Source organism: Ailuropoda melanoleuca, chromosome 2, assembly GCF_002007445.2.
Source record: "Ailuropoda melanoleuca isolate Jingjing chromosome 2, ASM200744v2, whole genome shotgun sequence".
Taxonomy (NCBI): Eukaryota; Metazoa; Chordata; class Mammalia; order Carnivora; family Ursidae; genus Ailuropoda; species Ailuropoda melanoleuca.
The window spans coordinates 28,250,176-28,272,029 of record NC_048219.1 but is presented as its reverse complement, the minus strand read 5'-3'; the positions used below and the strand labels follow the sequence as shown (position 1 = coordinate 28,272,029).

The 21,854-nt window shown below is 48.5% G+C and overlaps 1 protein-coding gene across 1 annotated transcript in view; it reads left to right on the top strand.

The window, feature by feature from the left end:
* LRP8 (LDL receptor related protein 8) overlaps positions 1 to 20,718 on the top strand; it is a 79,523-nt gene extending 58,805 nt beyond the window's left edge. The window contains exons 13-21 of the mRNA XM_034641249.1: positions 2,037 to 2,155; positions 2,416 to 2,555; positions 3,994 to 4,135; positions 5,186 to 5,338; positions 6,197 to 6,421; positions 8,397 to 8,465; positions 12,407 to 12,579; positions 13,584 to 13,760; positions 16,044 to 20,718. Coding sequence (XP_034497140.1) covers positions 2,037 to 2,155; positions 2,416 to 2,555; positions 3,994 to 4,135; positions 5,186 to 5,338; positions 6,197 to 6,421; positions 8,397 to 8,465; positions 12,407 to 12,579; positions 13,584 to 13,760; positions 16,044 to 16,082 — 1,237 coding nt within the window. The 3' untranslated portion in view covers positions 16,083 to 20,718. The remainder of the gene's footprint in view (positions 1 to 2,036; positions 2,156 to 2,415; positions 2,556 to 3,993; positions 4,136 to 5,185; positions 5,339 to 6,196; positions 6,422 to 8,396; positions 8,466 to 12,406; positions 12,580 to 13,583; positions 13,761 to 16,043) is intronic.
* Positions 20,719 to 21,854: the final 1,136 nt, after the last annotated feature.

Sequence of the window (21,854 nt, the reverse complement as noted above, 5' to 3'; positions counted from 1 at the left end):
CCTATTACTGTTTCTTTAATTGTTAAACGGAGATAAGAAAACCCTCTTCCTCCAGTGAGGGCGGCTGGGGACCACGGTGGCACCTGACAGAACGTGTGAGGCCTTGGGCAGGGACCGACGGCTGTGCTTTAAGGAGCATGTGTAGGAGCGCCCAGCACAGGACTAGGCACCCTACTGATGCCGAGTCGTCTCACTTAACCCCCGCCGCAGCTCTGCTCCCTGTGAGTTCCCCCACACGTAGTTACACCCAGCCCATCTCCGGTCCAGCGTGGATCTGTCCGCATCCCAGCAGGAAACCCACCGCACACCCAAATTCAGAGAATTTGGGGAGAGCTTACCAAGGGGACTGTTTACAGAGGCGTGGGCTACGTCTGATACACTGTCCCTAACAGTGAGCCCTTAGCAGCCCTTTGCCTGAGGGGCAGGGCCAGGGAGGGGGACCTGGGTTGGGAACGAAAGAGGGCCACCTTGAGAGCAGTAGCCAGCCCGAGGCAACTCTGTAGAGAGGAGTCTGAAACAAATACCCTGCCCTCAGTACCCCCTCCTCCCGCTCAGACATTGCGCGGAACGCAACGGGAAGCCAGAAAGCTGGGGCCCCAAGCCCGCTGAGGTGGTTCGCACACGGATCGGGTTTTTGGTGTACAGAGCAGAATGGGGATGGGTAGAGAGTGACGCCGAAGCCGCTACCAGAAGGTATCCAGGGCAACCACTGAGCCCCCCCGCCCCAAGTCAGCCTTGGCCTGACACCAGGTGTCAGCAGAGGCAGTCTGGGGGAGAATGAAGCCTCCAGGCTCTAGAATTCAGCTTGTATTTGTATATAAATGTGAAGGCTGCCTCCACTACTTATTAACAGTGTGATCTGAGGGAAGTCAACCCCTCCGAGCCACAATTTACTCATCCATAAAATGGGACTAATAATGAGAGTCTCCGGGGGCCCTGGTAGGGCTAGAAATGAAGACATTACTTTGTCCAACAAATATTAAATAGGAACCTGTTCTGGGTCACCCATGAGCTACCTGCCAGGTACACAGTGAGGAACAAGACAGACGAGCCTGCCCTCAGTGGAGCTTACAGACTAGTGGGGAAATAGAGAGTAAATACACACCACCCAAATGCACACGGAAATAACTGATTGTATAAGGGCTAGGAAGGCAAGAACCGGTGCTTTCAGAGATAATAACAGGGCGAACCTACTTACAGAGAAAGATTCTGTCCCGCAAAGACATTCACACTGAGAAGGAGCCCGGGGGCCGGTGGAGGCCCGAGGCTCTGCGAAGGCCTGTCTGACAAAGGCTTGGTGCCCTGGAGCTCCCCTGGGGCACGTGTGGGGTTTGGAAGGGCAGGGGGGGTGACGGGAGAGACAACCAAAGAGGCATGCAGAGGCCTGATCGGGCAGAGCTCTGTCAGCTGTGAGAAGGATTTGGGTTTTTCTTTTAAGGGCAATAGGAGAAACCACCATAAAGTTTCAAAGCCAGAGAGTGACCCCTTATTTCCATTTTTGAGAGTTCATTTCCCTGCTCTAGAGGGACAGATTAGAGGGGCAGTGATGGCTGCATTTGTAAATACATGAGGCGAAACTTCTCAGCTCATTGCCTGGCTCACAGCAGGTACTCAATAAATGTTCAAGAAGGAAGACAGAGAAACCCTGCGCCAAGTTCTAGCAGTGTGACCCTGGGTAAGCCGCCCACTTTCCCCTCTGCAGACCAGGAAAGTAAGAGAGGGTTGACGAGGGCCTCTCCTGCTCTGGCCTCTAGAGCTCCGGTTAGAGCTGCCAGAGTGGGAGAGAGGGGCTCAGAGGCTGTCTGGCTGAGGCTGGGTGGACACTCGGGGAATACAGGCTTCCTCAGGCTCTCGGATGAGGGGGAGCTAACACAACTGCTAACTCTTAGGTTTGATGGTTCCCATGGATTTCAGAGGCCTTCCCAGCCCCCACTGAGCATAATCTGTACATTCAGTGAGTCATTGAGCCCCGTGACCCAGACCACCCTAACCCCATCCCCTGACAAAAAGCCCAATTGAGTGCTTCTCTCTTTTAGGTTCATGTATTGGTCTGACTGGGGGTACCAGGCCAAGATCGAGAAGTCTGGGCTCAACGGTGCGGACCGGCAAACACTGGTATCAGATAACATTGAATGGCCCAATGGAATCACCCTGGGTGAGACCTGCCTTCCCTGGATTGGGGGCCTGTCCCACTACCTGGTGCTGACTACCATCTGCAGCTCATGGGTCTTTGCTTCTATCCTCTTATAGTGCCCATGCCTGCATTTCTAGATGGTTGTCCCAGCCTGGCCTCCGTGGGAGGCCTGGCCCGGAAATGTGGGTAGGGAAGTGGGCACAGAGCAGCAGAGATCCTGGCTGGCATCCCAGACTCAAGACCTGATCCCCTGTCCCCTCTAACCCTTTCTCCTCCCCAAGATTTACTGAACCAGCGCTTGTACTGGGTAGACTCCAAGCTTCACCAGCTGTCCAGCATTGACCTCAGCGGAGGCAACAGGAAGATGCTGATCTCCTCCCCTGACTTCCTGAGCCACCCTTTTGGGATAGCTGTGTTTGAGGTGAGCCCCGGGAGGGCAGACATGGCCCTAGCAGAAGCTGAAGCCTAGAAAAGGCTTTTCAAATAGGATGGCTCTCTGAGACTTGTCCAGATGGAAACAAAGGGACAAGGAAGCCAGCTGACCTCCGTGTACACAGTGTGCGAGCTGCCTGCACACAGAGGCCTGGCAGCCTATTGTCGTGTGCTTCCTTCCCAAGACCGCTTTCAGAGCACTTGTCACAGGTAAGTTGCTAGACCACGTGTGTTTCCTCCTGTACCCTCAGCACACCTGGCACTATAACCCCATATACAGAAGGTACCCAATGAAGGGACGGAGGGAAGAAGGAACATACATTCCCTTAGAGTCCACTGTTGGAAATAGCCTGAGAGATGCTATTCAGTTCAACACACTTCCACTGACTTTCGCTGGCCCCGGGGGTCATAGAGTAAATCAGACATTATCTCAGTGTTCACGAAGCTTCCCGGGGGTGAAGCGTCCAGCCCCTCCTGTGCCTGTGTTCTGACCCTAACAACTTTTCTCCTTGGGGAATGAGGAACCCAGAACCAACCAGCGTCTCACCACATCGATCTCTTCCCCTAAATTAACTCTGCCACCAAGGGGAGGGAAAGCAAGGGGACAGTGGTCTATGGTGGGTATTGGCCATATTTGCTTGGAGAGACATCACTCAGCACTGCTCTGAAATTGTGGGCAAAGCCCCATCTCCAGGTGCAGCCCCTGCTTTGAAAGACAGGTGTGTTCAGACACATGTGTATGTGCTTGTGCATATGCGTGGCATGTACGTGTAAAGCACACGTGCATGGGTATACGTAAATGCATCCATTTACAAGTGTGCATTTCTGTATGTGCTGGTGCTTGTGAGTATGTGAACACTTATACCAAGACTTAGTTGCGTGTCTATTCCGGTGCAAGTGTGCTTTCATGGGTATGTGTCCAGATCTGTGCATGAAGCTACACGGCTGCCCTGTCTTTGTGGATTTGCTGCAGAGGCATCTGTAGGCTTACACGGACAAAGCGTTGGAGGCCTCCTCGTGTGTCCTGGAGGCTGTAGGAGGACCTATCAGGAAATAGTCCTCAGTAGCTCATACGTCCCCTCCGATCTTGGTCCCAGGCCCCAGGAATGGTAATAGCCATCGAGACCCAACCTTGGCTTTCTCTTGGGTCCTGGAAGCAGGCCTACTCAGCATTAATGAGCAGTCTTCAGGCCAAAGCACAAAATCAACAAATAACCCTCTGTGACAGAAGGAACTAGAATATATGCCACAGATTAGAGGCTGAGAGACAACCCTCCCCCCCGCCGCGCCTTGTGAATCTGTGGACAGGAGAGCTCAGGGGAAATGTCAGGGCAGTTCTTGTGATGATGGTTTGGAGCCAGGCCCTCAGACTGAAGTCAAGGGTTTAGGCTCTAGGCCTCCCATCCTCTGCATCTGTACCTCCACAGGACAAGGTGTTCTGGACAGACCTGGAGAATGAGGCCATTTTCAGCGCAAATCGGCTCAATGGCTTGGAAATCTCCGTCCTCGCTGAGAACCTCAATAACCCACATGACATTGTCATCTTCCATGAGCTGAAGCAGCCAAGAGGTGAGCCTTGCCTGACCCCGGGTCCCCTGCCTGCGCCCTCTCCCAGCATTGGTCAGGCTGCGTGCACGGTCACGGAAGGGGACACATGGCAGCAGCCCCTCTCGTTGGGAGGGGGCTTTGCTGTCACACATTTTACCTCCTTAACTTCAGCTCTTGGTGAAATAAGGCTGGATATAAAAACCATATAAAGTCCTATCTGTACCTACAAAGAGTGGGTCCTCCTGTTCTCATTTAGGAAATGGGCTCAGAGAGGAACTAAAACCCACACTCAGGTCTGTCCGATTCCAAGAACTCCTGCCGTGAGGGAGCACGTCGCCTCTCCTTTATGATGCATACCCATTTTGCAGCGGTATAAGCAATGTATCCTAGGGCCGTGGAGCAGTCCGGCTCGTCAGTTGGGACCAGAAGCCGGGAATCCTGCTCCTTGGGTGCCCTGTGCTCTATTGCTAGGACATAGTGCCCCGTCCGCCTGTAACGCAGGTGTGGCCGCCGGGGGAGAGAGGAGATGAGCTTGGTGCCGATTCTAGACCTGGAAGTTTGTTTGTTTATTGATTATGTTCAATCAGCCACTGTATAGTACGTCGTAAGTTTTTGGATGTGGTGTTCAACGATTCATCAGTTACATGTAACACCCAGGGCTCATCACAACACATGCCCTCCTTAAGACCAGGAAGTTTAAATGAGGAAGAGACATGGCATATGGCATGGGGGGAAACACGGACCTTGGAATCCGACAGGCCTCAGTTTAAATTCCGGCTGTAAAATCGCTGGAGTTGTAACTTTTGTTTGTGCTCTGTGAGCCTAGGCGTCTGTTATCTGTCATTCCGGGGCATGCACCCCCCTCTCAGAGTTGCCGTCAGGACTGAAGGAAAGGGGGGGAGGGGTAAAACACCAGTTACAAGGCTGGGAGGTGCCCAGTAAAAGTAGGAGAGAAAGTTTTTGGACCACGCCGACTGGGAAGGGCCTCATCCTTGGGAGAAGGGAGTACTTGGCATGTCTTGTTTTTGCTCCGCTCCAACTCTCTCTCTCTCTCTCTCTCTGTGCCGTTAGCTGCAGATGCCTGCGAGCTGAGTGCCCAGCCCAATGGCGGCTGTGAGTACCTGTGCCTTCCTGCTCCTCAGATCTCCAGCCCCTCTCCCAAGTACACGTGTGCCTGTCCTGACACGATGTGGCTGGGCCCAGACATGAAGAGGTGCTACCGAGGTAAGCAGACCACCAGGGGCTGGCCCCTGGCAGTGCGAGACCCCTCCTGCTAAACTCCTCCCTTGGCTTCTGGGACGCCATATGCTCCCGGTTTTTGTCTGACTTTTCTGGCTGCTTGTTGCCTTCTTTACTTTCCTTGAATACTGGTATCTCCCAGGGTCCTTCCAAGGCTTTCTCTTCTCACTTCCAAGAAAAATGCACATTACATACAACACTTTAAATTCAGTTTGGGGGCGTTTCTGGAGCCCCTTGAAGACCTGAAATGAAGAACCCTTGATCCCTATGGCTTCGGTTACTGTTTCTATGCAGGTGACTATGAGCCTGCCTATTCCTCACCTAGAACTGAACACACAGAAGCCCTTTTGTGATATGATTGGGACTAACAGTTAATACTTCAACTGTATAAGTTTATATTCATTGTCCTGTCTTGATCCAGGGCCAAGGCCTTTGGTCTGAGCACAAATCTGCTCATCATATTTATGCATTGTTTGTGCATTGTGATTTCCAGGTTCAGTTGTTTAAAGCGGAGTGTGAATTTAAGTTTAGCTGTGTAACAATATGCATGTAAAATCCTTCTGGATTTATATGAGTTCCCCCTCTCACAGTCTTTTACAGTGGTCTTGCCCACACCTAATTCTATAGCCTTGTTTTAATGACTCGTCTTAATCAAATCAACGTGTGGGATTCAGCTCAAGAAAAAGTCAGAGCCCGAGCAGGAGGTTTAGGGAGGTTTAGGGAAGTGGCGTTTGAGCCGAGCCTTGAGGATGACTTTGTAAGTGTAATCCATCGAGGCAGTAAGTTCGGCATAAAGCAAGAGAATTCTCTGTCCAAGTGACCTCCGTGGCATTTCCCCTCCAGCACCTCAATCTACCTCAACTACGACGTTAGCTCCTACCACGGCAAGGACGCTAGCCGACACCACGAGAGCCCCCGGGGCCACCGTCCACAGCCTCACCCACCAGAACCACAGCACAGAGACACCAAGCTTGGCAGCGGCGGTCCCAGGCTCAGTTAGTGTCCCCAGGGCTCCCAGCATCAAGCCATCTACTCCAAGCCCTGCGACCAGCAACCACTCCCAGCACTGTAAGGAAATGAGTTCCGAGTTCTTTTGTGACCCGGGAGGGGCCTTCGGGAAGCCAGGACCAGACGGGGGTGGGGGAGGAGTGCGGGGAGGGGGGATATGTGGAAGAAGAGAGCATACCAGAGCAGGATCTTAGACCTCTCTGAGGAAGCAGGTGGAGGTGCCCACCTATGATGGAGTCTCAGGTGCCCCTAACTTGTAGAGGGTCTTGTGGGAAGCCACTTCTCTGAGCCACTATCTCTGAGCCTCAGTTTCTTCACCTACAAAGTGGGAGTGATAATTATCCTTCCCCCACCTGTTTCCCGAGATTGCCTGGAGAGACAAAGGAGGGGGCGTGAACAAAGCGCTGGGTACCCAGCCTCTGCGGCTGCGGGGCATGTACTTAGGTTCACGCGGCACTGACGTGTGGATGAGGGGGTGTCCCTCGGATCTGGAAACCTCAGAAGCTCTGGTCTCTGTTCTTAGCCCCCTCAGCCGGCTCCCCAGATAGTAATATCCGTCACTGTGCTCTGCTTGTGCCTCTTCCTATGAAAATAATTAAGTTCAGCACTTATGAAATCAGTGGGGGCAGTACTTGTCACTGCTAGAAATGTTCTGTCTCATTAGCCAGCAAATACCTTTTTAATTGAGTTACCTGCCAGGGCGAGTTCACATGAGAAGATGAACCATCTTTTAAATTTTTTCCCGTATGTGGCCCAGAAACCAAGCGGCCTGGTAGCGCCTTCTCGTCGGGCCCGTCTTGCCGGCAGAAGCTGGCTTTGTGGAGTGGAGCACTCGGCCTGAAGTTCCGAGAGGCAGGTGGCACGTGTGTGAGATCCTGTCCCTCTCAGGTGGGGCAGAGCCTCCGAGCTCGGGGTCTCCCCGCCGGCCTCCGGCTGCTCCGGGCCTGACTCTCGCTGTCCAGCGCTGGCTCGTGCGCGGCGAGGGGGTAGGCGGTGCCGCAGCAGGCTTCCCAAGCAGTCCCCCTCTTTGCTCCCCTTACCGCTTAGGTTCCCTTAGAGCACCTGGAGGAATGGGCACACTGAGAGGCTGGCATCCGGGCCATTGCCGGGCGATCCCTGCCCTCCTAGAGCAAATGCAGCGGGTAGCTCACCGCCGTGCCTCGGAGGACCGTTGCCAGCATCCCGGAGAACTGCTTTCTAAACTGACAAGTGCTGTGCAGATGTTCTCATGAAAATGGTTGTTAGAGTGGAAATGATGGTACATTTTCCCAGCACTCTTCAGTTTAGAATATGCTTTTATATACTTTATTTAGGCCTCGAGACAACCCCTATCCTACTCCCCCCGCCTTTGAATCAGGCAAGGCTGTGTCCAGCACCGGGCTAAGTAAGCACTCTATGTGAATTATCTCCCTTCACCTTCACAGTGTCCCTAGGAGGTGGGCAACTTGCCTGCTCAAGCAGCGAGTGGGAGAGCTGGGATCTGAAACCAGGATGTCTGACCCCAGGAGCCTGTGCTGTTGGTTCCACTGTGTTACAGTGCATCCCATTTTAATTACTTATGGAAAATAAGCTGTTAATGCAGACGGACAGACAGACCACCCAGACAATGGAGACAAAGCAATAGATACTGTCTGGAAAAGGCAGCTGCCTCAGTCAGTCAGCAACATGGAGACCTAAGTGCTCACTCCGCCAGGCACCCCGCCCCCCAACTTCCCGGCACTGTGGTACTGTGGGAAGGGTAAGGGACTCGGGCACACATCCTGGGTTTGGGTCCCAGCTCTGCAGCTTCTCTGTGAGAGTCCCTAGAACCCCAGTAAGAGTCTGTTTCCTCATGTGTGAAATGAAGATAACCTCTGTCCTGCTCATGTCAGGGAAGTTTCGATGGGATCTGAAAAGACCGAATTCTTAGGCATTAGCCAGGATCCTCACTTTGGAATGAGGGCAAGAAGCAGTTGGGTAGTTCTTACAGCTTGAGGCCAGCAAGGACTTGGGCTCACGGTGATGGAGCATCATTCTGCATGTTTCTGTTTTGCAGATGGGAATGAAGGCGGCAAGATGGGCTCAACAGTCACTGCTGCGGTCATTGGGATCCTCGTGCCCATGGGTGAGTGTGGCCCCAGGTCTCTGGGGAGACGAGAGAAACGGTGCTCAGGCTCTGGGGAAAAGCTCTAGCGCAGGGCACTTAACACACTGACCTGTCCCATTGAGGAAACTGTGGCTCAGAGACTTCTTCTGCCCCGGCAGCCTTCCTGCCCCCTTCCCAGTGCTGTCGTTTGGTTCCTAGCTTGGCACATAAGGCCCTTCAGGACCCGGCCCCAGGCAACCGTCCCAGTGCCTCCCTGTTCCGCAGCGTTCACACGGCACATGCCAGCCATGTGAAGGCGAACTGTCGGCTCCATGGGCACAGGCCTGGTGCCTGTCTTGCTCGCCATTCTCCCCAGCTCCTGGCAGTGGCTGGCACACGGTAGGAAATTAGTGAGGAGCGCTGCTTGCCATTCCTTTAGTAAATCATGCTGTCTTGCTTTCTTTCTGTTTGGTTTTTAACAAACATTTATCAAGCAGCTGCAATGTACCAGACTTTGTGATAAGTGGAGAGAAGGTGATTAAAAATGAATAAGACACGGTTCCTGTCCTCCAAAAGTTTAGTCTTGTCGGAGGGACGCACATAACAGATAGTTTGACTATGACATGGGAAGTCGAACGTTTAGCCACAGGTGGTCCAGTGGAAGTGCTGAGGAAGTACTTAACTTGGAATTGGAAGAGAAGGGAAGCGGGTAGGGAAGGTTTCCTAGTGGAAATGAAAGGAAATGACTCACGTCGAGTCAGCCCAAAAGAATCCAGAGCAATTCAAGCAGTGAAAACAGCATGAAGCAAAGCCAGGAAGGGGAGATAGCATGGGAGGGTGGGGTGGGGGTGCGTTTGGAACTAGAAGTTCAATATGGCCAAAATATAACCTTTGGTTAAACCTCACAGAGAACCACGGAAGCTGATTTACTCTCTCCCACCCCACTGTTCACATAGTATCCTGAATATGCCATCTCTTGTACCAGTCTCCTCTCGTGGTGGGGTCTTCGAATTGCGACGGCCCATTCTTAGGTGGATCTCCCTTGCTTGCCCATGGGCACCCCCAGGGACGAGGACTTTGCCCATTTATCCTGGAAATCCCCAGTGTGGTGGTGAGCTAGTGAGCGGATGTTTTCAAAACTTCTGCACCATGCAAGGGGCTGTGCCAAGGATCCAGGGAAGAAGAAGGAAGAAGACTTTAAGAGCTTTCAGTCTTTAATCTGACATGGTCATAAAAAGCGATACAAGAGAGGTGTTAACACATATTCCAGCGCGTTGTAATAGCAGCGTGATGCCCTGCGGAGGAGAGGGAATGGTACTTCCGGAGAAAATGCCATTTGAATTGGCCTTGAAAGGCTTTAACAGTAAAGATGATGGGGAGACTATGGCGGGCTGATTTGGAGCAGAGTGAGTGGAAAACACCCTGAACATTGTTTAGTGAAAGAGAAACCAAGCCCTTTCCCGCCATCCTCTACTGGACAGAAGGGCATGTGTACTGTCTCCCTGATAGAACCCACTCTGATACAATTAATATTTTTAGTGTCTGCTCTTCTGAGGGGTGGAAGACGAGTATTCTCTCCCTGGCTTTTCTCCCTGAGACAGAGTGTCTTTTCATAAGCTTGATGGCCATTTACATTTCCTGCTTAATGCGTGGCTTATTCACAGTCTTGTCTTGTTTTTCTGTTGATTCTTGGTCTTATTTGTAGAAATATTTATACATAATGAATATTTCACCTTTGTAATACACGTTACAGATATTCTCTCCCATACCCCCACTTGATTCCTAAATACGCGTGTGGTACTTTTTGCCATGCAGAAATTTAAAAATCTTAAGTATCCAATCTGTTCATCTTTCATGTTATGATTTCTAGGTTTCATGTTTTTGTTTTTGTTTTTTAAGATTTTATTATTTATTCGACAGAGATAGAGACAGCCAGCGAGAGAGGGAACACAAGTAGGGGGAGTGGGAGAGGAAGAAGCAGGCTCATAGCAGAGGAGCCTGACGTGGGGCTCGATCCCATAACGCCGGGATCACGCCCTGAGCCGAAGGCAGACGCTTAACCACTATGCCACCCAGGCGCCCCTAGGTTTCATGTTTTGCCTCACTGTAAATTACTAAAATATCTCCCCATATATTTTTCTACTAAGCATTGTTTTTTATTTAGACAGTAATCCATTTGGCATTTATCTTAGAGTATGGTGTGGGGTAGAGATTTAACTATTTTTTTTCTACAGGCCTCTTTCATTTTCCCAAGACCATTATTGAATAATCCATCCCTCTGACTTGTGTCATCATCTTTATTATAAACTATATGCCTATCCCTACTTTGACCTGCCTCTGGGCTGTTCATTGTCCTTCACCCATTATGTCTGTTCCTATAAACTGGGAGAACAACTTCACGCTAGGTTTTCACACCTGATAGGGCATTTTTGTTCCTACAGTATTTTCTTAGATTTTTTTCATTTTCTCTTCTAGATGAACTTTAGAATCATCTTAATTCTATAAAAGCATGATAGAATCTGATACTTTGGATATATAAGTTGCTGTGGGGAGAATTCACATGTTTACAGTATCAAAGTTTGCCATCCAGGAACATAACGCATCTCCCAATTTATCTGAACCTTCTTTCACGTCCTTCTGTAAAGTTGTATAGGTCAAATAGGACTTGCACATTTCTTGTTAGGTGATTCCAGGTATTTTGCAGTTTTTCGTTGGGCTGCTGTGAATGTGTTCTTATGCCATTCCATTTTCTAATTGGTTATTGCTGATTAATAAGAACGCTATTGACTTTTTATGTTAATTCATGATGAACTGCCGTTATTTCTAATAGTTTTTCATCTGCTTTTCCAAGATTTTCTGAACGTGCAGAACCGATAATACTAAACCACTTTGGTTTCTCCCCTTCCCCTGTGTGTCTTCTTCCATTCCTGATCTGGTCTCACGGCAGAGCTCAGTCTCTGGAACAAAATAGTAGTGGCGGTGATAGTTGTCCGTGCCTTGTTCCTATCTTTAATGAGTATCGATGATCACAGTCTTACCAAGTAAAAAACTCCCTCTCGAGCAGCCTGCATACCTGTCATCAGCCGCCTCTTGAAAGCTGCCAGTGATCGCCTACTATCTCAGGAAGGTGCTTGCCCCATTTTTGCCCAACTGTGTTAAAGAACTTCCTCCTTTACTCGTAATACGTTCATCGGTTGCAACTCAGAGCCAGTGTCTCCCTGCTTTGTCCCCTTTTAGAGACGCTCCTTTTCTTTTTTCTTTTTTTTTTTTTAAAGATTTTATTTATTTATTTGACAGAGATAGAGACAGCCAGCGAGAGAGGGAACACAAGCAGGGGGAATGGGAGAGGAAGAAGCAGGCTCATAGCGGAAGAGCCTGATGTGGGGCTCGATCCCATAACGCCGGGATCACGCCCTGAGCCGAAGGCAGGCGCTCAACCGCTGTGCCACCCAGGCGCCCCATAGACGCTCCTTTTCTTGCAGCGCCCCAGCTTTGGAAAGAAACACCCCAGCCCACCATCCACCCTCCATTTTGGGAGAGAGTGGTTCTCTCAGAGAATTCCGAGGAAGCAGCAGCATTAGGACAAGGGTGTGGTGAAGAAATTCACTCATTCGCTCAGTACATGTGACTGAGCTAGGCAGAGAGATAAAGACACCGTCCGTGCCCACAAAGAGCTCGGGCTAGCTGGGGGTACACACATAGATGGTACAGCACTGTGTGCTGGGAACACACGGGAGCAAGCAACTGAGTGTTCCTCAAGAAGTGGAGGGGCCTTTGCATTTGAGCTGCATCTTGAAAGATGGGTAGTTAATAAAGGAACAGATAGGAGGAGGGCTTCCAAACAGCAGAAAAAGGACATGCAGAACAGCCTGAGGAACAAGGGGGAGGAAAGTTGGAGAGGGGGCGAGACATGCACGGACATCTGAGCAATGGGCTAGCGGCTCCTGGAAGTTCAGCGTGCACGGTGTCCCTTTCCACAGTGGTAATAGCCCTGCTGTGCGTGAGTGGCTACCTGATCTGGAGAAACTGGAAGCGGAAGAACACCAAAAGCATGAATTTTGACAACCCAGTGTACAGGAAAACCACGGAAGAAGAGGACGAAGATGAGCTGCACATAGGGAGGACTGCTCAGATCGGCCATGTCTATCCTGCAGTGAGTATGCCTTGCTGCAAGAATTCCTTCCTTCCCTGCCCCCCTCCCTTCTTCCCTCCCCTCCCTTCTCCCCTCCCCCCCTTCCTTCCTTCCTTCCTTCCTTTCTTCCTTCCAACATTTATCAAGAACCTACCATGTGCCAGGCACTATTCTAGGCCCTGGGGACACAGAAATGCTGGGGTAGGTGGTTGGGGTGGAAATGTATCAGGACCACCTCGTAGCTAGAGGCTCTTCCTAAGGTAAAGAAGCCAAATGTGTTTCTTTCTGCTGAGTAAATCTTCAGAACCTTTGGCCTGGAAGGGTAACTGTGGCCATGCAATTCACATGTATTCATTTCAACAAACACTATATGCTGGCTGCGAGCCAAGCACAGCCCTCGATGTGCGGCTTCACAAGGAAGGAAGGAATGTACCCGCTTCCGAGGTGCTGGTGGGGGGGTGAGAGTCACTTACTGTTGTATAGCTGTGTGTGTTGCGCATTGGTGGAGCTCAGGAGTCCCTCTTCCAGGAAGCTTTCCCTGGTTTCTTTGTTCTTCCACAGCCTCTCTCCGTCACAGCACCTGTCACACTGTAGTCAACTTGTCTTTTTGCTCATTGGTCTCCCCACTAGACTGTGAACTCCTTGAGGGCGGGATCATTGGATTCATCTGTTTCCCTGGTGCCTAGCACAGCGTAGCTGGCTCCCAGTACACATTTGCTGGACAAATGCTGTGGGACCATCAACAAGGGAGCTGCTAATTCTGTTTGGGAAACCAGGCAGGGAATGTCTCATGGAGGCTGATAGATGAACAGTAGCCTTGAAAGGTTACCAGCAGTTTTTTGGCGAGAGAAGGAGGAAAATGGCATTCCAGAAAGAAGCATGTGCAAAGGCTAAGGGGTACAATAGGACCTAGCTTGTTGGGGGAGCAAGGACCGCAAAGTGTCTGGAGCAGATGTCATGGTTGAATAGCAGAGTCAGGGGGCTGAGTGTGACCTCCTAGGTCATCCAGTCCATCCCCCTGTCAGGCAATCAGCAACTTTGATCACCCAGTGTGGGCAGAGCCCTGTCTTGGGGAGACCAGAGAACTGGAAGACCCAGCCCCTGCCCTCAAGGAGCTGTTTGTCTTGCCGGGGGAACCAAGGTCACAGCTGCACCAACTCCCGAAGAACCCTCTTTCCGAGCTGCCTGTCGTCAAGTGCAAGGTAGGGCAGTGCCACTTTGAGTCTGAGGGGCTGGCGAGTGAGGGCGTGAGCCTAGGCAGGTGCAGCCAATCCTAGAAGGCGTTCTGGTCCTGGAAGGCTGCACATTGTAAGCTGGGTGCTGGGGCAAAGAGGAAAGATGAGTTCGTTGTAGACCGAGGAAATGGCGTGTGGAGGAAATGATCAAGTACGGGGCAGAGCAGACTACCTTTGCCACGGAAGCACATTATTCATGAAGAGGAGGCATGGGAAATGGAGTTGAGCAAGTGAGGAGGGCTGGCAGATGGCCTTGAGACTTAACCTCGGCCAATCACGCGAACAGGCACTGGACCAAGTTTTACGGACTGGGGTGGGGGGCCCAGTGGAAGAAGCGTTGAGCTTAGCCTGAGGAGCTGGCTCCCAGTTTCACTGCTCCATAGCCCTGTGGTCTTAGTCACTTCTCTCTGCTCGCTTCTATTTGTAAAATGGGAATGATAACCCCCATTCCATCTCCCTCCTAAATTCATAGCGTTCAGGCGAGAGAGCACACGTGTGAGAGCTTTTGTGAGTTACAAAGCACTCTACACGTGTCAAGTGGCGTTCTGTCCCAAGGAGCAAATAATCCCTCCAGAGGAGCTATTCCAGAGGCATCTGAGGCCCGAGGAATAAGCTCCCACCAGCAGCAGAGAAATAGAGTAGGAGAGGGAAGAAATCGACTTTTAGTGAGAACCTCCTGTGTGTCAACATGACTCGGTGTTTTATGTACATTTCCTTGTGTAGTCTTCACAGTAACCTTATAAAGTGGATATGATATGCCCCATTTTGCAGATGAGGAAACTAAGACTAGAGAACTTGAATAACTTGCCTAGGATCACAACTAAAAAGTGGCAGGACCAGGATAAAAACTCCAGTCTGTATGTACACAAAAGTCCATGTTCTTTCCACTTACACCATGGGGGAAATAGCCTGGGAACTCTGAGAATCAGATCCCTCAACAACCTGTTCTCCTCCCTGTCCTTCTCTCAGGTAGCTCCACCACCACTGCCTTTGGTCTAGAGATCTGCCTCGGAGAGAGTGGGAGGGTAACTGGACAAAAGAAGAGAGTCTCAAGTGTCTATGCTGGTAGAGCAAGGCCGTGGCATTCACGCAAAACCACAAATAACCCAAAGATGATTTGGAAGGCAGCAGGGTCACTTTTAATTGGCTATAGGCTGTCCGCAGATGGGAAGTGCTAGTCTGGTTCTATCATGCTGGTCAGGTTGATCTAGAATACTCTGGACCCCACACATGTTAAGCACTCTACAGAGATGATCTCATTTGGTTTCTCAACAACTCTATGTGGTAGGTCCTCCCATCTGACAAATGGTAAAACCAAGGCTCAGAGAGGTAAAGTGGTTAGCCCAAATTCACTTAGCTAGGAGAAAGATACTGAAATACTGGGCTCCGCCCAAAGGAGTGTACCCAGGAAATGGAAGAGTGGGAAACAGGATTACAACAGACCCAGTTGGGGAAAGCTAGGTGTATAGCCTGGAGGACAAAACACTCAGAAGGAAAGGAAGGGAACTCAGACACTGTCTGCAGATTTCAGGGTTTGTATAGAACTCTCTGAGTCTAAGAGAATCGGGGAACATCAGAATATTTAGAGAAACAGATCTCCTGTCAGTAGAAGAAACAGGTTAAGTCCACTGTCCACTGCTCCAATGGAATAGACCAGCTCAGCGGTTAATGGGCTCAGCCCACTAACAGCCATTTGTGAGGGGAAATCTAGCATCTAATGACTAGAAAGTAGGGTTGAGGGAAAGAGGATTGAGTGTAATTGACCTGTATCGCCTTCCGATTCTGTGTAAGCAGTTAGGAGGGGCACGGCAGATCGCCTGCCTAATTGTGACTCACAAGCTGGAGACAAGGAGCTAATGGCCTGGGAGTAAACATTTGCCAGAGCTAACCCACTGATGTTGAAGAAACCTAAAATCCTATAAGGAAGGACTGAGGAAGTGGGGATCTCCGCAGCACTCCTTTACAACGAGACAGAGAATGCTGGAGAAAGTGACAGCTCTGGATTCACAGGGGTCTGGGTTCAAATGTTAGTTCACCCACTTGCTTTGTGACCCAGGACAAATGTTGTTAAAGCTCGTTGAGTCTCTGTTTCCTCATCTGTAAAGTAAATAGGACAAACCTGTGTCTTGGGGTAGTGTGAAGATTATGTGAGCCAACGCCTGTGAGGTAATAGAATGTCTGCTGCCTCGTGGGGACTCGGTAAATAGCTCCTGTGGGTCTAATGGCGATTTCTTTGCTCTGTCTCCCCAGCGAGTGGCATTAAGCCTTGAAGATGATGGACTGCCCTGAGGATGGGACCACTCCCTTCGTGCCTCACGGAACTCAGTCCCATGCACTACACTCTCTGGATGGTGTATGCCTGGATGAAGGGGTTTCTGTATGTGGGTCTGTGTGAGTGAGTGTGTGTGTGTGTGTGTGTGTGTGAGATTTCTTTTTAATTTATGTTGCGGAAAGGTAACCACAAAGTTATGATGAACTGCAAACATCCAAAGGATGTGAGAGTTTTTATATGTATAATGTTTTATACACTTTTTAACTGGTTGCACTACCCATGAGGATTTCATGGACTGGCTACTGCTGAGTGACTAACATGATGTACATAACCTAATGGGGCTGATGGCGCAGTAGCTCACTCATCATTTTAAAACTATATTTACAAAGGGCATTTGGTTTGGGGGGGACTTTTTTAGGTTTTGGAGTTTTGGGTTTGATTTTTTTTTTCTTAGTAATATAAAATGACGATGCTTTGTGGCTATCCATCAACATAAGTGAAAAAAAGAAGAAAACACTTCAACTCCCTCCCCCACTTAGATTATTTATTAACATATTTCAAAAATAATGTTAGTTCTATAAATAATTTAGAGACACGAGAGTATTTATTTTTGGTATGATTGGCCCACCATGCAGACTCTGTGTGTGTTTACGTTTCTATGTGTATGTGTGTGAGAGAGACGGATCTGTAGAGAAGAGGCGCGCCTGTGGCTGTTCGAATCCATACAGAGAAATACGTTGGTAAACAGTCCACGGAGGGGTATTTGTAGTTTTCAGAGAAATATTTGGGAATTTGGCTCAAAAAATGGATGCCGTGGTTTGTGTAAACACGTAATGGAAGAGGCAGATCTTTTCCACCTCTGGCAACTCCTGGGACCCTAGTCAGTCAGGCACAGCCTTTCAGGTGCCCCATGGCTGCTATGACTCCCACTTGGGCTTCCTCTCCTGTGGCTGAGGCCAGTGCGCAGACTTCACACGGTGCCAGAAGTTCTTGGGAGCTCGGGCGCGAACATGTCCAAACCTCGGCTACTCTTTGTTTTAAAGTTAGACATTTCAAGTAACTTCCCTTTCCTTCAGGATGCTCGGGTTGAATTCATTATGTTTCCTCTGAAGCTCTCCCAGGGTGCTGTCCTTACTCGTAGAGAGAGCTAAATGGAGACATTTCTAGAACAGCCCAAGTTTTCTGTAGAGACTGGCTCAGGCACTGAACCTCTGAGATACGCAGTGGGCGAGAGTAAGGACGGTGGGATAGGTTCTGTTACATCTCGTTTTCTCCCTTCCCCTTACTCTCTGCCATTCCCTGTAAGTGGGGGTGACTACACAGGCTTGCTACCATCGTGTGTTCATATAGATGAAAGTAGCTTTTGACTTAAGTCAGAAAAAGTGGCCAAACTTGAAGTCCTGCGAGGGGGAAATGGCATACACGGCGTTATAGTATATTGGGTATATATGTTCACACAGGGATTTGGTTTACTATTTTGTAAATAAAAGGAAAAATTCTGGGTATATGTATAGATTTTTTTTTCACTATGGACACCTTTCTGTGTTTTTCCTGGGTGTTGGAAGAGGTGGGAGAAGTGCTCTTTTCTCTTTGTGGGGTCTACCATTGAAAACCTAATCCTGCGGTCCCAGAAGGAATTCTGTCCCCACCGGCACTCTCATCCAAGATCTGATCTTTTCTTAACTCTGCTGTTCTGCCGCTTCACTCCCACCAGACAGCCAGGGACAAGACATGTGAACAAATTGAACAAATTCTGACACCCTTCCCCTCAACAGCCCCCAACTCAATGAAGCTCAGAGGTCTCACCAGCTTGATACCCTTCGCATTTCCAGGCAGGCATTCGGGAGTTCTGCAACCCTGCTCCTAGAACCTTTCTCCACATCACTCATGGTCTCTTAACTTCTGAGAAAAACAACTGTGTTCTGGAGCCTCGGCCCTATGCTCTGCGTAAACAAGCAATTTCCGCATGACATGCACGTGTTGTAGTCCTGAAACATTCATTGAGAGGCAATTGACCTAGAGACCAATACCAAATAGGATTTTAAGAACAGGTGGTCAACTCCTATGGAGCTTAATCACTTCCTATTATTCTTTCAAGGATGGAAAGTAAAATTATTTTTGACTGAAGAAAAATGACAAAAAACATTTTGAGATTTACCTAAACAAGGAACTTTTTCTATGACCTGCCTCCAAAGAAATAGAATCTCCTGGGGAAATGAGAGCAACGACTAATGGGTAGTTTCTAAACTTTCAGTCAGATCCTGGCCTTCACAGAAAAACAACAACAACAACAACGAATGGAGTCAGGATGGCTCAGCCTGAGACCTCAAAATGACGATGAACCACGGCTTTCTCAGAGACATGCGTGTTTCCTGACTATGCTACAGCTGCGGTTTGGAAGAGGCCGCTGTGGGAGCAAACTACAGAAGACCAACTGCAGAATCCTCACGTGTCCGACGGTAGTCAGTAAGACGAAATCTGAGGAGGTCAGGTCCATCCTCCCTCTCTAGTCTTGGAGGCGTCTGAACCTCATTTTGAGGTGTAATTGCATTTCTGTTGCCTTTTGCCCCTGTGCCCTCGTGGGTCTACAGCCAATAACAGATCATAGTCATTGGACTACAGAGCTGGAAGGAAACCTAGAGATCATGCCAGGAGGGTAGAAGATTTAGCAGACTTCTTTTTTTTTTTCTCTGTTTGGAAGAAACTGGTCCCAGACCTTTTCCTCCCTTTCCTTCTCCAGGAGACTACTTTGGGCTGCCTGAACATTGTACCAAACCTGCTACCTGTTTAATGGCCTATCCTTCCAGTGGAATTATGAAGACACTGGTAGAAAGAGCCTTCCAGAAATAGAAAACTAACATTTTATTTATTTACTCTTGATAGCATGATTATTTATAAAATAGCTTGAGGTAACCTTTAACCTCAAGATGAGATTGGAATTAAATTTATGGCAATAAGTACTACGATCCTTCCAATTTTCTCTGTGATTGCAGTATTGATTCCATTGAAAACATAATCCTACAGTCCATTCACTGAAATCATTTGCCAGGTACCAATTAAGTGCTGGGCAATGCAGATGGACAGGTCACTCAAGTGTTTTCTGTCCTAATGGAGCTCACAGTAACAGTAGAGGAAGACACGTGGAAACAAAAAAGGAATAGATTCTTTCCCGAGTACTATTAAGGCACAAAGGAGAGAAAGGTCATTTCTACGTAAGGAGATGAGGAATGGGGTCAAGAAAGCATTGTAGAAGTGACCTTATGCTAAGTCTTAAAAACTAAGTCGGGGTGTCCAGGATGCTGCAGGCAGGGGAGGACACAGGCATGAAACAGCATGGGAACTATAAGGAACTGTATGTAATTCATTGTAATGAGCAAAAGGCTCAAGGGGGACTTAGCAAGAAATGAGGCTGAATGGAAAGACAGGTTCAATGTAAGCACTTTATAGAATACTTATGTTTAATTTCTGATTCAATTATGCAAACGTTTCTTAGTCATTTCTTGTGTACGAGGCACCAAGTGCATCACGGAGAGTTCATCAGGATGCATCGCCAGCACTTTGCAGACATGACAGTCTTTAGCCTCCAGCTTTCCAGTGGCCAAAGGGAAACAGTGACTGCGTTTCATATGTTTGAGTTGACCTTTTTTTGAATATAACGGTAATGGAATTTTCACAGAAGCACTCCACGTTGTCAAGAACCTCTGAGATTTTCTCAACGTTGAGAAAATGAAATTTTGGAGATGGGTAGTCTCGATCTCCAAAGTTTGTTTGGGAGGGAACCCCAAACACTGTCTAGTCAGGTGCTGGTGGGAATCGGGAGAAAGCGCAGGATGTGAGCCTCACTCCTCTCCCTAACTCCAGCCATACTCACGATTTCACAGAATATAAATGAGTTAGCAATTAAACATTCAGAGTAAATAACTTCCTTTCCCATCAATGCATGAAGATAGAGTATCGGAGTCTTCTCACACTGTATTGTTAGGGTACTGGGGGTCTTCAGGATACGGAGAACTTAGAGGTGGAGGAATTACAGCTTCAAATTTTCAGTTAATATAAGAAATCAGGAAGCTCTGTTCATTCAGGCTATGCACCATGTGCATAGTCAAGAATCAGCAGAAACCCTCTGCATTTGCAAACACTTTGTGCTATAAAAAGTAATTTTAAAAAAGCCACCTGTATATGTATATATATTTAAAGACATGAAGGTTTTGATACTTTTTTACAAAAACTACAAGAGAAAACATACCTGTACAAACGATGTGTTTTAAAATAGCATTTTGTTCTACACAGCTGTTGTTAATTTGGGGGTGAAGTACTGCTTTGTAGACTCCATCACATTGTACCCAAATGAATTTTCCTTGTTTGTCTTCCCCCCACACCCTGAAATGACCATATTTGATGTAACAGGCATGTTAGAATGTTGGCTCACACTAACGGTTTCTGCTCTTTTTGTCTTGTCATTCCGAGTTTCATTAGCTTCTGTGCTCAGTGTCCTTCACAGTCTGGTTTCTGTTCCAGAAGCAGAGGGTAGTGTGCTGCATCTCACTAGCTGTACTGACATCATCTTGGTGAACGAAAAACCAAATGTGAACATTTGTAAAATCAGTGCACTGTTTCTAGAGAGAGATTAAATTCATTTTTTAAAATCTGAAAGTGTTGTTTCACTGTGATGCTTTAATGACATGATTGAGTCCCTAATGAGTACCCAGTTTTCAACATAAATGAGATAAATACTACCAATATTATTGTTCCCATTTTAGATAAGGAAATGGGTGAAGGACCTGCCCAAGGTCACACGGTTACGTTTAGTATCCCCGAAGTACCTGTGGCACATGCAGCGCCCGGGTACGTGTGGCGCTCTCTGCGTCTTCATCTGGCCAGCTCCTGCTTGTCCGTGATACTCGGCTTAGGACTCTCCCTCCACAAATCCTCCGTTCTCTCAGACTCAGACCGAACTCCTAGGGTTAGGTAGTTTCTGCTTCCACAGCAAATGTTACCTATTTGCACACCAATACTTCTGCCCCTCCTCTACTTGCAGACACTGAGGTTGCTCTTACCAAGGTCACTCAGGACCTCCTTGATGATAAACCTTATAAACACTTTCAGTCTTATCTTCCTTGACCCGGAAGCAGTATTTAACATGGTTGGCACTCCTTGGAATACTCTTGTTTGCGCTCACATGACACCATATTCCTGGTTTTTCTCTACCTCTCTGGTCACATCTTAATCTCCTTCACTCACCCCTTACATTATCAGTGTCTTGTCTCAAACCCACGCGCATTTATCATCTCCAGTGCCACTGCCTGACTACAGGTTACCATTAGCTTGGACTATCATCATCATAGATTAGCAACTACTACCTGTACTTCATACTTTTAATCTTTCCATTTCCCAATCTACTCCTACAATACTGCAGCTGGAGTGATTTTGTCTAGAATCCAATAGGTCATGTCACCACCATCCTTTCTACTTTCCCGCTTAAGGCTCTTCATCTGTTTGTTTCCCTTACATTAAAATTCAATACCTTAATATGGCTTGTAAGCCATTTCGCTTCTGCCCCTTCTCCAACCTCATTACAATATTCACAACCTCATTCTGTTTTCTAACCACACAGCTCTGGGCCCTCTATCTGGAATATTTCCTTGAGGAAGACTTCCCTTAGGCCCCTCGATTGGATTAGGAGCCATCCCATGTGCTTCCATAGTATTCTGTGTTTCCCCTATTTGTAACCTTTATCTCTACATTGTAAGTGCTTGTATACTCCTTAATTGCCTGTTCTGCAAGTTCTA